This window comes from Trifolium pratense, linkage group LG6 (assembly GCF_020283565.1).
Source record: "Trifolium pratense cultivar HEN17-A07 linkage group LG6, ARS_RC_1.1, whole genome shotgun sequence".
NCBI lineage: Eukaryota > Viridiplantae > Streptophyta > Magnoliopsida > Fabales > Fabaceae > Trifolium > Trifolium pratense.
The window spans coordinates 4,088,490-4,109,186 of NC_060064.1; the positions used below are offsets into that span (position 1 = coordinate 4,088,490).

At 33.6% G+C, this 20,697-nt stretch overlaps 2 protein-coding genes across 19 annotated transcripts; one reads left to right on the top strand and one right to left on the bottom strand.

Annotated features, from left to right (window-relative positions):
• Positions 1-33: 33 nt before the first annotated feature.
• On the bottom strand, positions 34-10,207 carry LOC123891145. Of its 18 annotated transcripts, none has more exons than XM_045940969.1 (19): positions 10,010-10,207; positions 9,776-9,897; positions 8,597-8,816; positions 8,170-8,266; positions 8,050-8,093; positions 7,644-7,706; positions 7,391-7,531; positions 7,214-7,282; positions 7,009-7,107; positions 6,783-6,868; positions 6,335-6,497; positions 5,830-5,899; positions 5,505-5,720; positions 5,164-5,382; positions 4,509-4,965; positions 3,453-4,378; positions 2,125-3,327; positions 335-2,001; positions 34-224 (listed from the first exon to the last, which is right to left on the bottom strand). In XM_045940969.1, the coding sequence occupies exons 3-18, from the start codon at positions 8,786-8,788 to the stop codon at positions 338-340; spliced, it is 5,709 nt and encodes a 1,902-aa protein (XP_045796925.1). In that variant the 5' UTR covers positions 8,789-8,816; positions 9,776-9,897; positions 10,010-10,207; the 3' UTR covers positions 34-224; positions 335-337. The 18 variants fall into 18 exon arrangements, with proteins under 18 accessions (XP_045796925.1, XP_045796931.1, XP_045796927.1 ...); XM_045940975.1 differs by having other exon boundaries at positions 8,170-8,255; positions 8,595-8,816; XM_045940971.1 differs by having other exon boundaries at positions 8,597-8,876.
• Positions 10,208-13,795: 3,588 nt separating this feature from the next.
• On the top strand, positions 13,796-18,384 carry LOC123891148 (ethylene response sensor 1). Its single transcript, XM_045940987.1, has 6 exons — positions 13,796-14,036; positions 14,488-15,423; positions 16,509-16,877; positions 16,987-17,253; positions 17,437-17,564; positions 17,729-18,384. Exons 2-6 carry the CDS (start codon positions 14,515-14,517, stop codon positions 17,964-17,966), a joined length of 1,911 nt encoding a protein of 636 aa, XP_045796943.1. The 5' UTR covers positions 13,796-14,036; positions 14,488-14,514; the 3' UTR covers positions 17,967-18,384.
• The last annotated feature ends 2,313 nt before the right edge of the window (positions 18,385-20,697 follow it).

Consider the following 20,697-nt stretch of genomic DNA (forward strand, 5'->3'; position numbering starts at 1 on the left):
ATGACATTTTTTTTTTTTATTTGCAACTAAATATATCAACACAGATTTCTTATCTCCATTTTATTTCTAATTTTCTTAATTTGATAACATACAACATAACATATGCTACATTCCTTAATAGTAATATTCCAACCTACAATGCAGCTGCAACAATACAACCATTTGGTTTATAATAGTCAAATGAATGACATGTAAGCAACAGAGAAACCCAGTTAGATCCATACCTACAACAAACATTTAAATGTTATCATCAATTAGTAACTTCAAAGTAGATAATAATAGTATGTAGTACAATTAATAAAATAAATAAAAAATGATACACTTCTAAGCTTACCAGTTAAGATAATTTTTGAAATATTTCTTTATAAACAACATTTGCAGTCATGTTCGTATCTTGACTTTCATCATCAATTGCCAATATTTTCAAACCTTTTCTCGAGGTAACTCTTGAAAGCGCCACATATAGCTGACCATGTGAGAAAACTGAACAAGAAAGATACAACCCAACATGCTTTAACGACTGCCCTTGACTTTTATTAATAGTCATTGCAAATGAAAGAGTCAAAGGAAATTGCTTCCTTTGAAATTTGAAAGGAATTCTGACATCAGCAGGTGTTAACGATAATCTAGGTATATAAACCTTATGGCCAAGATTACTTCCCGATATCACTTTTCCTTCAAGAACATACTTTCCCATCCTTGTAATGATTAGTCGAGTTCCATTGCATAATCCTGAAGAATGATTTATGTTTCTCAATAACATTACTGGCACCCCAACTTTTAGTTTCACTATGTGATTTGGAAGTCCAAAACCATTAATTGTGTTAAAAAATTCTGTAGTGTGCACATTATCTGGATTATCAACATCTGAATTGGGTGAGTATGCAGAATCAAAACTAAGATATGTTTTTCGATCGCCAGGAATTAAGCCCAACATGTAATCATTGATCTTGTCAACAATGTCATTCTTAGGAGCTAATATAGCCCTATCTTGAAAAAATGAAAGATCGTTCATATTATCCAAGAATGAAGGATATGTGCTATAAACAATGGATGTGAGTGAGTCACCTGCGCTTTTTATAAGCAAATCATCGGGAATTTGAACACTTATATCCACATCATTGTCTTCCCCAACATTACCATCACCAATTCCTAAGATCCAATCAGAGAACTCCTTTCTTTGCTGAAAATCAGAATCTAAACTATCAGTTAGTAGCCTCATGTTTGTATGTAATGTCATCACTTCACAAAAATCCCAAAGATAGGAGGAGTTGATTGTAGCATGAACTACTTCTTGTCTCGTTCCTTTTGGTATAACTGGCAAAATTTGTCGAAAATTTCCTCCCAAGACTACAACTTTTCCACCAAAAGGAAGATTTATGTTTCTACTATCACAAAATCGAAGGATATCCCTGAAGGTTCTATCAACAGCTTCAAAACAATGTTTGTGTGCCATTGGAGCTTCATCCCATATGATGAGCTTTGCCTTGACTATTAGTTCTGCTAAGGGGCTTCCTTGCTTAATATTGCAAGTTGAGTTTTCATCAACTTGTATAGGAATGGAAAACCTTGAATGTGCAGTACTTCCACCAGGAATCAGCAAAGCAGCTATTCCACTAGATGCAACCGTTAGAACAATATCTCCCTTTGAGCGTAATGCTGCTGACATAGCCCTCCAAATATAAGTTTTTCCTGTGCCGCCATAACCGTAAAGAAAAAACAATCCAGGTTTATTTTCAGTGACTCGTGTCATTATCTTGTCATATATTCTCCTTTGTTCTGAAGTCATGGTTGACATCAATCGAGTGTATTCTTCAACCAAAGAGTGTCTGTCATAATTTAGCTCATCATATATGAGCCTATTTTCTCTTGCAGTAATCATTGACAAGTCTGGCTGCGGCATTGTAGGAAAGTCTGACAGACTCTTGTGATTGCTTTGTAGCAATTTTTCAATCTCTGACAATGCGAAGATCTTCAACTCTGTTGGAGATAAAACCAAATCTACAGTGTTCAAGGCAATGATAAAAAATTAATATTTTTTTATTTAAGATGCAATAAAAGATTCCACTATATGAAAAAACTTAATTTAGTAAACATGAATTTACTTGCAAACCATAAAATTACCTTGCAATTGAAGAAGCATTCTTTGTGTGCTCAATATGTCATCAGTCAAATACTCCCAAGTCTCGTTCCAAACAAATTCAGGTCTAGAAAACTGATTTGACAACAAATAATTTGCAAATAGCTCCCGTAAATTACTTCCTGTACCCCAATGGCTTGCCTCCATAATGGCATCTATGTACTCTTTGTCATCATCTAACAAACTCATCGCATAGCAAGCCTCCTTGAATGTCGGATAATGAACATTGTTCACTGTCCTTATTTCAGCAAATGATCGAGGGCCTTTAACATAATTAAGCAAAGTCCTGAGATAATATATCTCACCAATTCCAGGTGGTACAAAGTGAAGTCTTCCAATTTTATGACCTTTTTTTCGGGGATACCATTGACGTTCAGAATCTTTCCAAACAAATTTCAGAGGAAATTGATTGTAAGTAAGATTCTTAGCTTCCTCATACTTCTTATTTGCATCCATCCACGCCAAAAACTTGGTATTATGAATAAATGGCTTATTGACAACCTCATTAATTGGATCAACGTCGTCAAAAACAACTGGTTGTTCACCTGGCAAATGGAAGGTTAACCTCTCCACTGAAGGTTTTTTGTAGTTAATGTCAAAAGTAAAAATTCTCCAAACTGCTTCATAGGATGACAAATATCTACAATCATAATACAACTTTATTTCGTCATCATATTTAGAATCATTGTTATAGAAGCCTGCAGTGACACGATCATGCCCTTTGTTGACAAATTTAAACAAATACTTCAAAGATCGAGACTGGTTACACCATTCAACATTAATATGAGAATTGTACTTCAACAGCAGATGTCTATTATATGGCACTACAAATCTATTATCAACCAAAAACTCGCCCTTTCTAATAAACACGCCATTATCTCGCCTTCTGTATACTGGATATCCATCTGCGTCAATAATTGTGTTGTCAACAAACCTCTTTGGAAAATATTTGGTACATTTTCCATTATGCATGCATGGAGAATTTTTATTCTGATCACCACATGGACTATGAATCATAAGCGCAGACACTATATTAAATAGTTTAGGATCACTATGTTTATCTGGAATCTCAGCACAGATTATTCTGTCTATATCTTGAGGATGTACATGCCTACTACCAGGGTGCAAAAATACCAGTATGTGAGCATGCGGTAGTCCACGCTTTTGAAATTCGATTGTGTATATCACTGCAAATTAATGACAAAGTATGAAGATTAGGTATTGAAAATATCAACTCAAACATAAGCATAATGGGTAACAACGACGCAGTAGCTTGTTGGACAACGAAAAATTGAATTAAATAGATATATACCTGCTTTAACTTTGCCAAAGATTTCTCCTTCCTTTATCTCTTTTATCAAATGATCGAGTTTAATTTTGAAAAGTCTGCAAACTAAATCTGGTCGGTCTTTCGACTTTAGTTTGTATTTGCTCAAAAATCCACACAATTCTGGCCACTTATGATTGCAAGTAAAAGTGATGAACAAATCAGGATGTCCAGCCCATCCACATATTGTCATAGCATCCTGGTAGTTTTGAATCATATAGCGTGCTCCTCCGGTAAAAGATGACGGCAACACAATTCTCTTGCCAGCTGTTGACGGAGTAATCTCCCCTCTAAGAATGGCCTCTGTAAGACCCTTGTACATCTCAACTCTCAAATCTTTTTGATGATTTCTAATCCATTTCAACCGTGAAGACTCAATCATACTATAAGCATCCACCAGAAACTGATGGAATAAACGTCTAGAAAACAATAAAGTTGATTGTTCAGTAATCCTCTGCTGGATCCTATAAGCAAACCACTCTCGAAGAGTAATTGTTCGTCTTTTTATTGTAGGTGCATTTGAATCATCATTGTATTGGATGTCCTTCCTAAATCCATCTTCTCCTCGAGGAAAGAGCATGGGATATTGTAATGGCAAATATGCAGGTTCAAATGCTGAGATACGTTTCAATAAACCTGACTGAGTCTCCAAAATTATATCTCTCTCAAAGTCGGCTGCATCAAAATCACCAACAATTAAAGCTGCAACTTCTGATGTTGTTGGAAGATTGTATCTCCTACCATCACGTCCTCTCTTGCCTAATATTCTCAACTTCAATGTCGGAACATCATTTTCACAAATTTTGTCTCGAATCATCCTATATGTTTGAGCATATGGATTATGATTATCGAGAACTTTCTTAATATCATCAACAATTGTTGCTTTCAATGAAGAGCTATTGTCTTTCATACTACACAAATAAAATAAAATAAAAATATTAGACAGCATCATTATGCATAGGTAACAAATGTACAAAACACTAATTCTGTGTGCACTAAATTTGATTATTAACATCATATTCATGAATAAGGTAAAGGTACCTTACAACTGACATTCTGTTACTTATTTCATTTTCAGTGTCATAAATATATAATTGAGCAAACTTGGGCTGAATTCCTGGATGTGGAAGCAAACTTCCGATCTGATGATAGTTTTCACCATTCATGAGAAGAGTTGGAGTAGCATTTCCATCATTTAGTGACTTATTCAATTTCCCACCCATAGATGTGAAAGCAAACATACTATTGAATGATCTGATGTTATCCAAAAAATATTTGCTTCTCTTGTCATGTTTGTGAAACAAATCATTCAGTGGCTGTGGAAGAGGATGGTAATGAGGAATCACAATCCTCCCTTGGAAGCAACACATATTAAACTTTGGATTTTTTGCTTTAGACGACTTTCGCAGTCTTTCTTCAGACCACATCATTGCACCACAGTACTCACAAATGCATGTTGGTTCTCCAATGTCCCAGTATTGTGAGGTAACAACTTGAACTATAAACAGACAATATATACTGTTAATATATGGACAACATAGATATCAAATATGATATGAACTAAGAAGTAATGGTGTTAAATTTTGCATTTCCAGAAAAATCTAAATCTATGTTGTAAGACATAGATTTACATATTGTGAGGTAATATATTACTATAGCATTTAAAAGTTAAAGTATTGTATGATGTAAGACATACCAGAATGATTATCAGGAATGTAACCAAAAAAAGAATGATTATCAGGAACATCATATTCTTCGCCATTCTCGTTGCATTCTACATATATTTCCTTATTGTTAGATATGTCGAAATTCATTAGAGAAGTTTCATCTCTTCTATGTGGGCTTCTGGGGCGCTTGAGAACATATTTACCAGGTCCAATATGCAAAGGTTTTCGAAACACATTTTCGCTGGACACTTGTGAATGCAATCATGAAGAAGTATCAGACAACTCGGGTCACAGTCCATATATATAAGCAAGGTAATATATTACTATAGCATTTAAAAGTTAAAGTATTGTAGTATGATGTAAGACACACCAGAATTATTATCAGGAACATCATACTCTTCGCCATTCTCGTTGCATTCCACATATATTTCCTTATTGTTAGATTTGTCGAAATTCATTTGAGAACTTTCATCTATTCTATGTGGGCTTCTGGGGCGCTTGAGAACATATTTACCAGGTCCAATATGCAAAGGTTTTCGAAACACATTTTTGCTGGACACTTGTGAATGCAATGATGAAGAAGTAACTGCACAATAGTATCGTAAAAAATAATGGAAAAATGAATGTAAGAGTAGAAATATATAGTGTCATTTGAATAAAGCTGAATACTAAACGAAGATATGATTATTGCTTACCATTAGTAATACCAGATAATGTCAAACTCGAACCACATCTACGCCTTTTGTTTGACTCCATTGTATTGTTCTTGAGCAGTATCATAACATCAGAAAATCATAAAATTAGCATGGATAAAGTGTTTCAATACGTAAATACTAACCCTCGCCGACTATTTCACTTATAAATACCAATTGTTGCTAGCATTTAATGCATACTCAGGAGAGTTTTGGGTTTTGGTGCCAAAATGTAGGGTTAGGCAATTAGGGTTTAGCCAATAAGGTTGGAGACTTTAGAAGGATTATATATATAAAGATAAAGATTACATTTTTAATTACAAAAAAAAAAAAATCAAATCAAGTTAACTAGCTTTCAATTAACATGCAATTGGTTATATTTGCTTATATATGAGTCTAGAGGAAGCATATTATTTTGGTAAATTTCTTTATAAAATATACAATTGTACTTAAATAAGAAAAAACGGTATCATAAACTTGCAGATCATTGCTCTTATTTGACTCATACCTCTAGTATTCCAGGAACTGAAGGAGGAACCTGTAACTGATTCAAGCCTGACAAGCTAGAAACTTCCCCTTCTTCCGTGAGCATAACAATATCACTCCGAGGTCTATCACAAAATTCCATTGATTTGAGCACATAATTGTCGTCATACAGTTGAAAAGGGGCACTGCAGAGAGAGAAGAGAGAGTGAACATAAACAGGAAGTGGGAGATACATCTCCTAAATCAGGGACAAAAGCGTCACACCACTCAAAACTGCCTCCCAGAACCTCTCTACTTGAAAACTCTTTTGGTGCCCTCTGTTCGGCTGTAAAAAGGATAAACTAGATCCACTTTCCTGGCTTTATGACACTACTTAATTAGGCAGTCTTCACATTAAGACAGTAAACAGACTTAGATAATCGTGCCATAACTCACAAAAGGAATGCCAAATAAGGCAATTGAAATTTTACCTATTGAAATCAAAATGAACAAGTTGCATATCTTGATTGTCTTCTGATATTTCCACTTCAAGTTCAACAGTTGCATGCGGAGGCGTCTACAATTTTAAAAATCCAGAGATATGAGATTAATTAAATAACTATCAAACAATTGAAGATCCGATCCGAGGCTAAATTGAACAACATTTTCAACTAAAAAAAGAAGCAAAAAAAGGTAGATAATGAGATGATGGTGTACCTGTACCAGAACAAAAGGTAAAGATAAACCTCCGCTGGGAGGATTTTCTGATCTATATAGTTGCTCATTTCGTTGAACAAGGTTCTTAAGACCTACAAACTGATGCAATAATACAAATAGTTAGCATATAGAAACTATACAGTAAACACTACAGAAAGTAAGTAATTTGTTAGTTAGGCCTTCTTAGAGAGTGGAATGGACTTGCTTGTTCCTCAAGCTCCTGCAGATACGATGCTTTGCTTTCAATTCTATTCCTGATCTCAAGACGCTCTGTCTGTTGAATCAAACTAATAAGTTAAAATGGTCCTTCATTGTATTTTAACATCGCTGCAGGTAAAGCCACATGGAGCAAAAAAGTTACAACTCAAGACTGTGGGCAAACCTTTAGCTCCTCAATAGGACTAGGACTAGGAAGACCCTTCCATTGTATTTCCTTTCTATCCTTGGAAATAATATCCACTGCCATGAGAACATTCAGAACATCGTAGGTCCTTTGACGGATGCTTTTCTCATCATATTGTTGCTGACAAATTTCCATTCCCCCCAAAAAGTAAGTCCACAGTACTTTTCTTACAACTTAAATATCTAAATAGCAAATAATAATGAAATTGTTTGTGAAGGAGAGGAGAGACAACCTTCTCGGGGGACAAAACACTATTCATTGGATCAGAAAGTTCAGCCACAAGTTCATCTGCCACCTAGAATATAAAAAGAATCACATCAAATTCAAGACATATATTATGAAAAAAATGAATAATAACAAGTACGAAGAGATAGACAATATGCATATGAATGAGAAAAGTCATCACAAAATGCACGAGCAAGCTTCAATTCCACAAGTTCCTGGGGCCAATAATTACCATGAACAACTTTATCATCGTAAGCTATCATGATAATTATGACAAACATATTTAAAAAAATTATTGAAGGATACGAATGCTATTTTGAGATATACAGCCATTCTGAGCATATAATTCACCATATGAAACTGAAGTGATTGGTTTCAATGTAGCAAAAACTGACATAAAATAACAGCCTAACCTCATTGAAAGTTGTTTTTCCCTTACTTTCTATCTTTTCAAACACTGCAGATAACCAACAATAAATTAGAGGCAGAACCAGAAAAAAAAAATCAATGAACTATATATTAAAGAACAAAACCTTTCATGGTAACTTGGGGAAGCCCCATTCCACTCGTATCTCCTCCATCTGACACCCGTTGTTGGCACTTCTTTTTCTTATTGCTACTGTGTCGACACTGAGTGGGTGAGAATCAATTTTTTAACAGTAATAATAAGAATCAATGAAAGACTTAGACAAGATGTAAACCCACAAACATACAATTGACACTGGAAATAAATGCATAACCAATTCAAAGAAGAAAATTAGGGCAGGGAAAATTATTATTTACTGTTTTTCCAAAATAGTTCTTAAATGAAAAGTTTAATTAAAATCCCTGAAATAAGTTACTGAATAAGCAATTAACAAACTAAAATACACAAAAGCCAAGAGTCTAATAGCAAAGAACAATACAACGCAAATGACAATACTTTTATCAGAAGCTGAAAAAATTAGAGAGAACTCACACAACTCGAGATCCAGCATCATTGTCATGTATGTCAAGATGGTTTACTTCGAACGCAGCATTATCACCGGTAGCTATCCCAGTCGTCTGCTCACTCCTGCTCGACGAGCCTGATTGGCCCGAAATTTCAGTTCCACAAACTTCTAGTTCCTGCTCCTTTTTGTCTACACACAATTGTTGTAGTTGTGTTCTCATCTTTCATCTAATGACTTTGCAACAAATTCTGAATGTTATAAAAAAAAGGAGATAGTGAATCCGATTCAAGAGCAGTTTTGATTCCGACCTAAAACAATCGAACACGGCAGAGAAATAATGCTGGGCTGCACAAAGTGAGAAAGAATGGGAATGCAAAATTAAAGATGGGAAAAAGAGGAAAAAGACAGTGAGCTACTGACTAGTGGCTTAAATTACTACAATTACCGATGCAAATATTTTCGATACAAAAATAATTAATATCAATGGTAATGGTATTTGAGCCAACAGAGCTGAATGAAAAGAAAATTAAATCAATCCATTTGGCCAAATCAACCAACCAGAAATTCTAGAACTTGAGAAACTTTTGGAGTAAGCCCTTCCCTTTTGTGAATTTTTGTACCAAAAAAAGCATACCACAATCACATGCATTCCATTTAGGAACATCAAAAGTGACATGCTTATAAATAGAATCAACAACTTTAAAACAATCCATGCTACAACTTTACTTACCAAAACAGATTTTTCAAAACCAACTTTCAAAGGTAGTTTTACTGTCCCAAAACATTATGTGCATGCGAGTTTAACTCAATTGGTATGTACATCGCATTATATATGCAGTAGCCAGGTTTTGAACCCCGAACACTCTATTTATTCACCTTTAAGGTGGAATTTCTACCAACTGGGCTACTTGACCAAAAAAAAAATACCACAACATTACATGCAAATGACACATATCATTATCAAGTAGAATTAAAATAAACCATATAAATTTCTTCTGTTCAAGAAATGTGAACAGAAATTGAACACAACCAAAATACAAATTCACATTGAAATTTCTTCTAATTCTCAAAATCTGTTTCCCCTTTACCTATTTGCATGCATGATCCAAGAGCTACAGCTACTCACATGATCATGGTAAGAATACCTAATCAATCAATATACTCATAAAACTCTTCCAAAGTAAGTTCTAAAAAGGGGAATGCTCACCTAAAAACAGAAAGTGTAAAGAGATATTAGAGAAGTATGGAATCCCTAAGCTCAAGCACTTGGTTCTCCCTCATTCATTTTCTCTTCTTCAGCTCTCCAACATCTCTAGTTAAGACAAAACTCTGAATTAATGAGCTCAAGAGATTCAGCTCAAGTGATTAATGAGCTCTCGTTAAGACAAATCATTCTTTTGAGAAAACTCGATCTAATAAATTTTAACTAGATTTTAGTTACCTGACGACCAAACTCTGAATTACCTGTCATTTCGAGTAGTTAAAAAATACTACTAATACGGTTAAATGGTAATAATGGAACAAAATGATCCCTGCGCGTAATATCACCGCATCGCTTAAATTAGTTTAAATGGATCAAATAATACGTCCCACTTGGAATGGCTATTCCCCATACCATAAGAAGGAATACATATCCCAATGAGCATAAATGCATAATAATCCTAAAATCAGGAGTACATAAAATTAAAGTAAATGATTCTGCTATCCCTACCATGTGATATATTCTGGCATCCATATGATTAATGTATACTAATATCTGAGTTTTTTTTTTTTACATTTTTGTCATCAAATATATTTACCTTAGGTTAGGGGACTGTCTGCAATCTGCATGGATAACATTCTTGCATTATACTTTTAGTCTTGTTTACAAATGTCCTTAATTAATTATAACACTTTTTAAAAAATTTAGATAAAGAAATTAATATATTTTAAAAGTTAAATATTTTAATTTTCAATTTATTGTGCATCTGTTTTCCTCTGCTTTAATTTAAATAAGTGGTTTTCAGTTCACACATATTAGAGTTTTCTTGTTTTATTTTGTGATTTCTTTGCCTCAGGGCGTTCCGTCTTCGTGCGGTGTTTGTTTGATTCCGTCTTCGTGCGGTGTTTGTTTGCTTTCTTGTTTTTTATAGTGTTCGTTTGGTTCAGATTGACAGATCTACTTTGATCAACTACAAATTCAATCAATGACAAGGTCATCAACGATGAAGATCTGAAGACATGAATATTTCGGTAACTTTTATTTTGTCACATTATTTGTAGGCCTGAGTATGTCGTTTTATGCTATTAACTTGGATGCTGTGAGTTTGTTCGCAGATTCATCCTTTTCATTTTTAGCGCTATTGAATTTATGTTTGTATTTGATGTATCTATCTATTTGAATGAATGAATGTTATGTTTTAGTAAAAAAAAAATTAGATAAAAAAGTTAAAATTTAGATACTCTACTTCAATTAAAACACAATGCATACTAGTAAGTCTATGCATGCATTTTAGTATTTTTGTTACGGTCTTGGTAAATATTTTTGTTTGGTTTTAGTATTTGTAAAATTTTGCTTTAGATCCCTGACATCAGTCTGACGTTATTAAAAAAGAGTTTAATGGATATGCTCTATCAGTGTAAATTAATTTTACACTGACATTCAATAGGAATCAAACATTTCTTCATGTCATACAATTGTAGTGAAGTATAGTGAGATAATTTGGCGGAATACACGATTGATATTGATTGACAGTGTAAAATTAGTTTACACTATTTGTTCATATACATTTTTCTCATTAAAAAAATGTAATTTAACAAAATATCACATGACTCAATGATTTTGTTATGGACTAGATTTTTGGCATATATGTACGATCATTCACCACTTTTTAAGGTATGTATTACTCTAACCTCTAGTTCTACCTTAAATTTATATTGACTTAGGCGTCAAAATATTTTCTGCAAGTACTCTTTTTTTTGCATCGTCAGTCATCTCCGTATTTGGATTCCAACCTATAGCTCAAAAAATTTCTTCCATCCATCCGCCAAATGAATTTTCTAATGTTTGGTTGGAATGGCACATGACATATACATACCCCTTGACACATGTTAAGGATAATACCTTGAACAAAATAAGTAGTACTATTGTTAATTTTTAAATAAAAAAATTACAATTTTCAATGCAAAATTCCTATAGTACTAGTAACAAGTTGTACCAAAATATAAAAAATGATAACGTAATCTTATTCAATTACGATTTACGAGGCCCACTTTAATTAATTTGAATTTGAATATAGGTACTTGTACTATAAATAAAAACGTCATCATCTTTAATTTATTTATGGTAGTCAAATGAAAGCAAAAGTGTGTGTAGAAAAAAGAAGATTCATTACCTAAGTCCCCGCATCAGAATGTTGGCCTATGTACAATGCATTTGAAGACAGGATTCTCTACACTCACTCAAAAGATTGTCCGGTGAAATTTAGACCATCAAATTGTAAAATAAAAAATTCATAAAAAGGGAGATAGAATTTTAATGGTAGATATGGGCACCGCTCTCTCTTTAGTCAAACTTAATTATTGTAAAAAAGTCATATTAATGTCTTTTTAAGACACATGTTAAGGTAAATATGAATTTTTTGTATTAAATAATAGTATAAAAAAATTAAGTTAAAGAAAAATACTAGGTATGATGTTTTAATTAAAAAAATGTTAAAGAAACTATGTCCCTAGTTATAAGATTCTGTTTGAACACTGCACATAAGTCAATGTACAATTTTGATCAGCAATATTTTTAATTGTCTATTAGTAAAAATTATAAAAATTTAATATTTTGAAAATACTCATCAAAACTAATTGAACAAGATCTTATATGTTAAAATTTACATTTATATATTATTAAAAAACACAGTCAAACAAGGTAAATGAATAGACAATTTTGTCAAACAGAATCTTATAATTAAGGACGGAGATAGTAATATACAAATTTTAAATTAAAAAGTGGTGTATTCAAAATTTTGTTTTGATACTACAACTTTATCTTTCTTTTTTTGTCTCTAAGCCTCTTTTAGAGAAATTTTGTATTGATACCGCAACTTTATCCTCCAATTAATTATCATTCTTTTTTGTCCATCCGGTGGATACATACCGTGAGTTCCTCTCTCCTAATCGATTTTTTTCATACGTATGAATTATAAATCGAACGTTTGACCACATATTTAATGGGATAAAAATTTTTATCACTTGAATCAATTCATTATTGATTATTAATGCTACGAATATAAAAAGTAAAGTTATACACATTAACATATAAAATTTCCAACCACTTGGGTTGATCTAGTTATATTGACTTGAGTTCTGAGAGTGTGCTCTTCCTTAAAGTCTCACAATCGATTATCTTCGGTGCCAATTTGAATAGGCTTAGCTTCTTAAAAAAAACATATAAATTTTCCGTAAAAAAAAGAGGAAGATTTTAATTTCAAAATCAACCTATTAAATTCATCAACCATTTTTCTCTAATTTTTTTCCACTTTTCTCTATTTTTTTTTGCCTAGAGAGTTTTCTCAATATTGTTGAAAAATGGTAAGAGGTGCTCATATAAATGGAAAAAATCAGTACTATTTTTTTTTTTCACTCTGCATTTTATGATAATAGTGATTACATTAACACGTGATAAATGATAAAATAGTAAAAAAAATACTATCTCATCGATTTTTACAATTTTTTTAATTTGTGCACAACTGTTAAATAAATATCCATTTTTGAACGAAAGATAATTCTTTCAACATATCCATAATAAATTTTTTTTTATATCCATAATAATTAAACTCACACACATTAAATTAAGAATCACGCTAAACAGTGTCTAAGACGCATACTTAAAAAAAGAAACAAAAGATAAAATTAAATATGAGAATAATAACTTTTTACATTTTTAAGACATTGAATGCATAATTACAAGATAAATAGTAACTTTTCATTTTGATGAAAATAATACGTATTTTTTACTAAAATGATTTTTGAAAAAATCTGAAACAAACAAAATCTACATTATATGTGTAGTAGCCAGAGTTCGAACCTCAGATATTTCATTTATTTACCTTAGTAAATTTTCTTTTTTTAACGCTAGTCTTAGTGAATTTTCTACCCACTAAAACAAATAATAAAAAAAAAAACTGAAAATAACAAAAATGGTAGTCCTCCAGTTCAGGCAATAGAAAAAGGATGTGGCACGACACGAGTGCATAAATAAAGAGTAAAGTAAAGGGATGGGAGAGTGGAGACACGCGTCTGGATAAGCGAGTGGTAATAATAGTAGTTGCCATCTTTGTCCGTGAAAAAGATATAGAGAGATTAGACCGAGAGAGAGACTCTGAGTCTGAAGCTTTTATACTTCAAGTCTTCCATTTTTCATATGTCTCCTCCTCCTCCGTCTACCCAATTTCGCGGCGGCTCCGATCACTCCGCCACCTGATCTACTTCTTCGAGTATTCACTCACTCTCTCTCTCTCTCTCTCAATTTTTTTATTAATCATTGTAGCTACTATTATTTTTTGTTTGCTTTACATGATCCATTCAATAATATTCATTCATGTGATTTTTTTTTTTTTTTTTAATAATACACTAAACTTCATTATTTTATTCATTATACTTGCTTCTTTAGATTTCCTTATACCATTATCCAAATTCAATTATTTCATTTCTTTTATATTTCTTAATAATTGCTGGTTGGATCGCATATGTAACTCAGGTTGAGATTTAATTTTGATTTTGATGTTAGTGTTCTTGATTTTGAACTTGGAAATTTGAATACATTACAATTGCTACTATTAAACAAAAATTAATAGTGTTAGTGGTTTGGTTTCTTTCTTTTTAACTTTTTGTTTTTGAACCCGTGATGACAACATATGACATGGTGTTTTATTGTTTTTTTTACAGATCTTTTCATGTTGGGGTGTTAGTTAGATGATGGAATCTTGTGAGTGTATCGACACGCCTTATCCGCCGGATGAACTTCTTGTTAAGTATCAGTACATCTCCGATGTTCTAATCGCGCTTGCGTATTTCTCGATTCCTGTTGAACTTATTTATTTTGTTCAGAAATCTGCTTTCTTTCCGTATAGATGGGTTCTTATGCAGTTTGGGGCTTTTATTGTTCTCTGTGGAGCAACTCATTTCATTAATTTGTGGACATTTTCTGCTCATTCTAAAGCTGTTGCTGTTGTAATGACAATAGCTAAAGTTTCCTGTGCTATTGTGTCGTGCGCGACAGCACTGATGCTTGTCCACATTATACCCGATCTGTTGAGTGTTAAAACTCGTGAGTTGTTCCTTAAGAACAAGGCGGAAGAGCTTGACAGGGAGATGGGACTTATTCTTACTCAAGAAGAGACCGGAAGGCATGTGAGAATGTTGACTCATGAAATAAGGAGCACGCTCGATAGGCATACCATTCTAAAGACTACGCTTGTTGAGCTGGGTAGGACTTTAGGATTGGAGGAATGTGCATTGTGGATGCCATCGAGAAGTGGTTTGAATCTACAACTTTCTCATACTTTAACTTATCATGTACAAGTTGGTTCTACCGTGCCAACAAACCTTCCTATTGTCAATGAAGTCTTCAATAGCCCGAAAGCTACACGTATACCACACACCTGTCCACTTGCAAGGATAAGACCTCTTGTTGGAAGATATGTGCCGCCTGAAGTTGTTGCTGTTCGGGTGCCGCTTTTACATTTGTCAAATTTCCAAATTAATGACTGGCCTGATCTTTCGGCAAAAAGCTATGCAATCATGGTTCTTATTCTCCCTACTGATAGTGCTAGAAAGTGGCGAGATCATGAGTTGGAGCTTGTTGATGTTGTTGCAGATCAGGTTCGTATGATTTCTTTTATTATTTTCACAACTTCTTATTCCTTTACTCTTCATTGATTGCTTAAACAGTCATATTCATTGTCATTGATTGGTGCCCGAAAGTTCTGTTCTGACTATCATTGTGAACTTGTTTTGGAGCATAGAATAATATGAAAATAAGGAAATGGCTATCAATCATTGGCTGTGGCCTTGCCTTAAACAGTGGACATTTCCCATTTGAGGTCTGTAGGTATTTCTCGACCATATAGGAATAAGACAGCATATGGCACCTAGTAACTTAAGTAAAGAACTCTATTCGGTATGTGTATGGACTGAGCCTGCTGAATCCCAATAAGTGGCTCAAAAAGGGAGGCCAAGTCATGTGATCATGATACCTGTGATCTCTGACTCTGTATTTATTACTTTTTGTCTATAGAATTCAACCTCCGTTACAGAGATAACACATGGGTTCCATCATATGTCGTTCAATTTTCATTTAACGTTGTATCTGAGCCAATCAAATTTTGAGTTTAGACTTTGGAGATATACGAACAGATCAATATCAAGACTGTGATAGGCTACGGTACCGTATTAAAATTAAAAGCAAAGTGGGTCTAACTTGATAGCTAGCTAGCTAAAGGGGAAGGATTACCCAAGAGTACTTTGGCCATATTACCTAGCTAATATGGGATCTTAACAAACCCCATCGGTGATTGGAAAAATGGCCCAAACAAACACATGATAATGTCTAATTAGCTCTTAACATCAAAGATTGAACTAATATGATACAGATCTGTCTTAGATAAAGTTATAACCAGTGTGTGTGGGACCTGAATTCTTAATGTTTTATTCCCTTACTTCTATGCATACCTCCTAGTCGGACTTTTCATTCAATTGTATGCCAATTTGTAATATTGTCTTACTAGATTAAATGACTACATTAGCAGTGTCTGAAGTTTGCTTTTGTGACATTAGATATAGCGCCACAGTGGCAGTTTCAAAATTTCCCCATATGTGGGGATATGGTTGTGATATTATTACATTTCAAAGTATTACTTAAGATTCAATTCCTCCATATGTTGAATCAATTTGTAGTTTCCACACAGGTAGCAGTTGCCCTTTCACATGCTGCTATTCTGGAGGAGTCTATGCGGGCCCGAGATCAACTCATGGAACAGAATGTTGCTTTAGATTTAGCTCGGCGAGAGGCTGAAATGGCAATTCATGCTCGTAATGATTTCCTTGCCGTCATGAATCATGAAATGAGGACACCAATGCATGCAATTATAGCATTGTCATCACTTCTTTTGGAGACTGAACTGACTCCAGAGCAGAGGGTTATGATAGAGACTGTATTGAAGAGTAGTAATGTTTTGGCGGCACTTATCAATGATGTTCTAGATCTGTCCCGACTGGAAGATGGTAGCCTTGAATTAGAAATGGGAAAAATCAACCTTCACGGTGTTTTGGGAGAGGTATTTTCTAGAAGCTTTTTGCTTATGCGGTCTGAGATATCAGTAACACTATTCATGAACTTTTAGGATGAACATCATTTATGATTGCTTTTTTCTATCTTTAATGCAGGTTATTGAACTGATAAAGCCTATTGCATCTGTGAAAAAATTACCTATTACTTTAATTCTAGCCCCTGATCTACCTACTCATGCCATTGGTGATGAAAAAAGACTCATGCAAACACTTTTAAATGTTGTGGGTAATGCTGTCAAATATACCAAGGAAGGCTATGTTTCCATAAGAGCTTCTGTTGCAAAACCAGAATCCTTACAGGATTGGCGGCCTCCTGAGTTTTATCCAGCTTCAAGTGATGGTCATTTCTATATACGAGTCCAGGTTATGACCTGTGAATCTCAATATCTAAACAATTCAGTCATCTAGAGCATTCATACCTACATGCCTAGGAAATAGCCCAAATACATCTACCTGTTTGTTATGCTATTTTTGTAGCAACTTTAGGAATTAATCTAGGTATTGATTTCCATCTCATGACTGACCCAAGCATCCTTCTTTGTGCAGGTTAAGGATTCTGGATGTGGCGTTCTCCCACAAGATATTCCATATCTCTTTACCAAGTTCACTCAGTCTCAGAGTGGACCGGTTCGATCTAGCAGTGGTTCAGGTCTTGGGCTAGCCATTTGTAAAAGGTATGGAAAAACGTAGTCACTCAATTCTCACAATTTAGCATAATTTTGATGTTGATACCTAGCAAGTCACCTTTATTGCACCTATGTAAAATGCATGTTAATGCTATTGCTTAAATATAGGAGTTTTTGTTTATTGAGTTATTAACTCCTCAAAATTGATTCAGATTTGTAAATCTCATGGGTGGACACATATGGATGGAGAGTGAGGGTCATGATAAAGGAAGCACAGCTACATTTGTTGTTAAACTTGGGATTTGTGGCAATCCAGATGCATCTGATCATCAAGCTTCAAGCAGAAGCCAAGCATATAGTGGAAGTGGAGGCCTTGCTAGATTTAAACACTTAGTCAAAGATGACGACGACATAGGTTTTTCTAATAGACGCAATCAAAGAAGTTTCTAATATCCAAAGCACCAAGGCTGCATATCTTTATATTAATGTGGACTGGCTATATATACTAAACTCTCATTTTGCAATATGCCAAATTGTATGATTTACTGTTTGCAGCAATAGATTAGGATTAATGTGTCAGACATATTTCTAACAAACAGATCTTATCTGAAGCCCTATCATAATAACTAGTTATACAATTCAACAAATTCAGAAATAATCCATTGTTCAATATAACTTGGACCAATTAGTTGAGCAGTGTTTCAAAAATCGGGCTCAACAAGTTGATTCAACTGATTGAATTAGGAACTGATCAATTTGTCGGTTGGTTTGATTCGGGGTTGTATCGAAATTTGATTGAACAGTTTCAATGTTTGATTGAACCGAGTTGAAGTGGTTGAATCTAAATTTGGTTCAACTGGTTTTTCTATTTCTTACTTTTTAAATATTTTTAGATTTTTATTTATTTGTTTTGTAAAAAAAAAAAAAAACTATTATGATTTTGTGTCATACTGTGTAAGTGTGTAACAATAGGTGGACCAATTGAACTATGACTCGAAAAACTCACGGTTTGATCTTTTTTGTCACGTTTTTAAAACACAATTTTGAAGAAAATGACACATCATTGTGAATCAATTGATTGTTTGGTCCTTTTCAAAAACAATCTTTTCAATGGAAATTGTTTGTTTCGACCTTCACAATTCACAATGTTTCGGGTTTCCACCTATCACTCTCATTGACAATTGATGTTAGTGAAAGAAGCTTTACAACTTTCTAATACTATACATATTCCAATAATTGTGAGCTTAAATGAATGAAGAATGAGACGTAAAATTGTGGATTTGAGTTTTCCTATTAATTTTAATTAGTAATTCAAGTTTCAACTTCAATCGTTGGGTCGCAGGTGTTTTTGTTCATTTTGCCAGAGAATTGATTATACTATTAATCATAAGCTGGCAGCAAATCAAGTGCCACAAACGCAGAAATACAAGGAGCCTCCTCTTCAATCCATGTCCTTTGGGAATTCCAGCCCCTTCAAAAGAATTTGCTTAACCCAGTCACGAAAGGAGTAAGATACATGGATGAAACTAGGAAATGTGACTCCAAAGGTGAAACAAACCAAACAGTTTTTAACAGAGTCACATGTCTTAAACAAGTGGTCAATTGTTTCATGATATTGTTCACACAAGCAATACAAGAGTCAAGGAGTACCAACATCTTTTTTTTTTCTTTTTATGGAAATGAGGGCTTAAAAGTCCAAAGAAAAAACTAAACGGAAATTAAACAAGGGGTATTAATCTCCAAAGTGTCAACTAACATCAACTCCCTAATATGAGTCAGACATGACTTATAAATCATCAAATTATAATATAAAGACCACCCTAAATTTGCAAATGCGTCATTTTGACTTGTTAAAAAAAAACAAAAAATTGCAAATGCATCAACACGTTTGTTTATTTTCCGCTAAGAATGAGCAACCTTGACATTCCACTCTAATTCCGGCTAAGAACAAGGGTAGTAATCTCCAAAGTGTCAACTAACATCAACTCTATAATTTGAGGCGAACATGACTTATAAACCGTCATATCATAATCTAAAGAGCACCCTAAGTTTGTATATGCATCATCACATTTGTTTTTTTATCGCTAAGAATGAATAACCTTGACATTCCACTCTAACTCCGGCAAAAAACAAGGGTAATAAATTAATAATCCCCAAAGTGTCAACTAACATCAACTCTATAATTTGAGCCGAACATAACTTATAAATCGTCATATCATAATCTAGAGCACCCTAAGTTTATATATATGCATCATCAATATGTTTCTTTCTCGCTAAGAGTGATCAACCTTGACATTCCACTCTAACTCAATTAAATTACTTATCTTCTTAACCAAGTTGTGACCCATGTGACTCTCTCCGGTCACGGTGAGCATTTGACATGTAATCTATTATGCAGGGTACTAATTTAGACTTCCATAGTTATTACCAAACATTATTCTCTTGCTGAATGATGGATTGGATTGGAGGGGATAGGATTTCACACAACTACTGTAGTAATTGTTATAAACCGTCTGATAAAAAATTAATAGATGAGATAAAAACTGTGTTAATCTGTCAAATCAACTGTGCATAAATTAAAGTCATCCAATCATAATTTAAGGGTTGAGATTGTCTACTCTACTGCATGTAACTAGAATCAATCCTGGATTGGAGCTCAAAACTTCATTTCTGTTTTTTTCTTTCTTTTTTACTTACAATGCTTCATATATGTTCTTAAGATTCTTGTATAATGACTTTACAGAGAACTCCCATCTCTGTTAGCCCTCCATATGATGGCTATTGTAGTTTGAACTTCACTTCTTCCCAATATGACCACCGGTGTTAATAATTTATGTTTATAGATGGCCATATCTCGTACAATTTTATTATTAACAAGCACAGATTGTTTTCAACAAAAATATTTGAAAATGTATATTGTAGCATTAATAATTAATCAACAGGGCTGGATTTGGCATAATGAACACTCACAACACTGCGGAACAATAGTGCAATTTTCCTCGAAAGATTTTTGTGAACGAGGAAACAAGAAAATCCAAAAATAAAATAAGCATATGCAATTAAAATGAGGAAACCAGATTTCTGTGCTTATATGATTTAAACAGTTGAATCCCAAATGAGAAACAAGAAAAACAAACCAAAAGATGCACATGCCATTAAGATGTATGTGATCAGTTTAAAT

Coding starts and splice junctions, on each gene's coding strand:
- LOC123891145 (XM_045940969.1), bottom strand. CDS start 8,788: ATGAGAACACAACTACAACAATTGTGTGTAGACAAAAAGGAGCAGGAA. Junction 5,383..5,504: donor TGTTCCTGATAATAATTCTG/GTGTGTCTTACA, acceptor TGCATTCACAAG/TGTCCAGCGAAAATGTGTTT. Junction 4,379..4,508: donor AACAGAATGTCAGTTGTAAG/GTACCTTTACCT, acceptor TTATTTGTGTAG/TATGAAAGACAATAGCTCTT.
- LOC123891148 (XM_045940987.1), top strand. CDS start 14,515: ATGATGGAATCTTGTGAGTGTATCGACACGCCTTATCCGCCGGATGAA. Junction 16,878..16,986: donor TTCACGGTGTTTTGGGAGAG/GTATTTTCTAGA, acceptor TCTTTAATGCAG/GTTATTGAACTGATAAAGCC. Junction 17,565..17,728: donor GGGCTAGCCATTTGTAAAAG/GTATGGAAAAAC, acceptor AAATTGATTCAG/ATTTGTAAATCTCATGGGTG.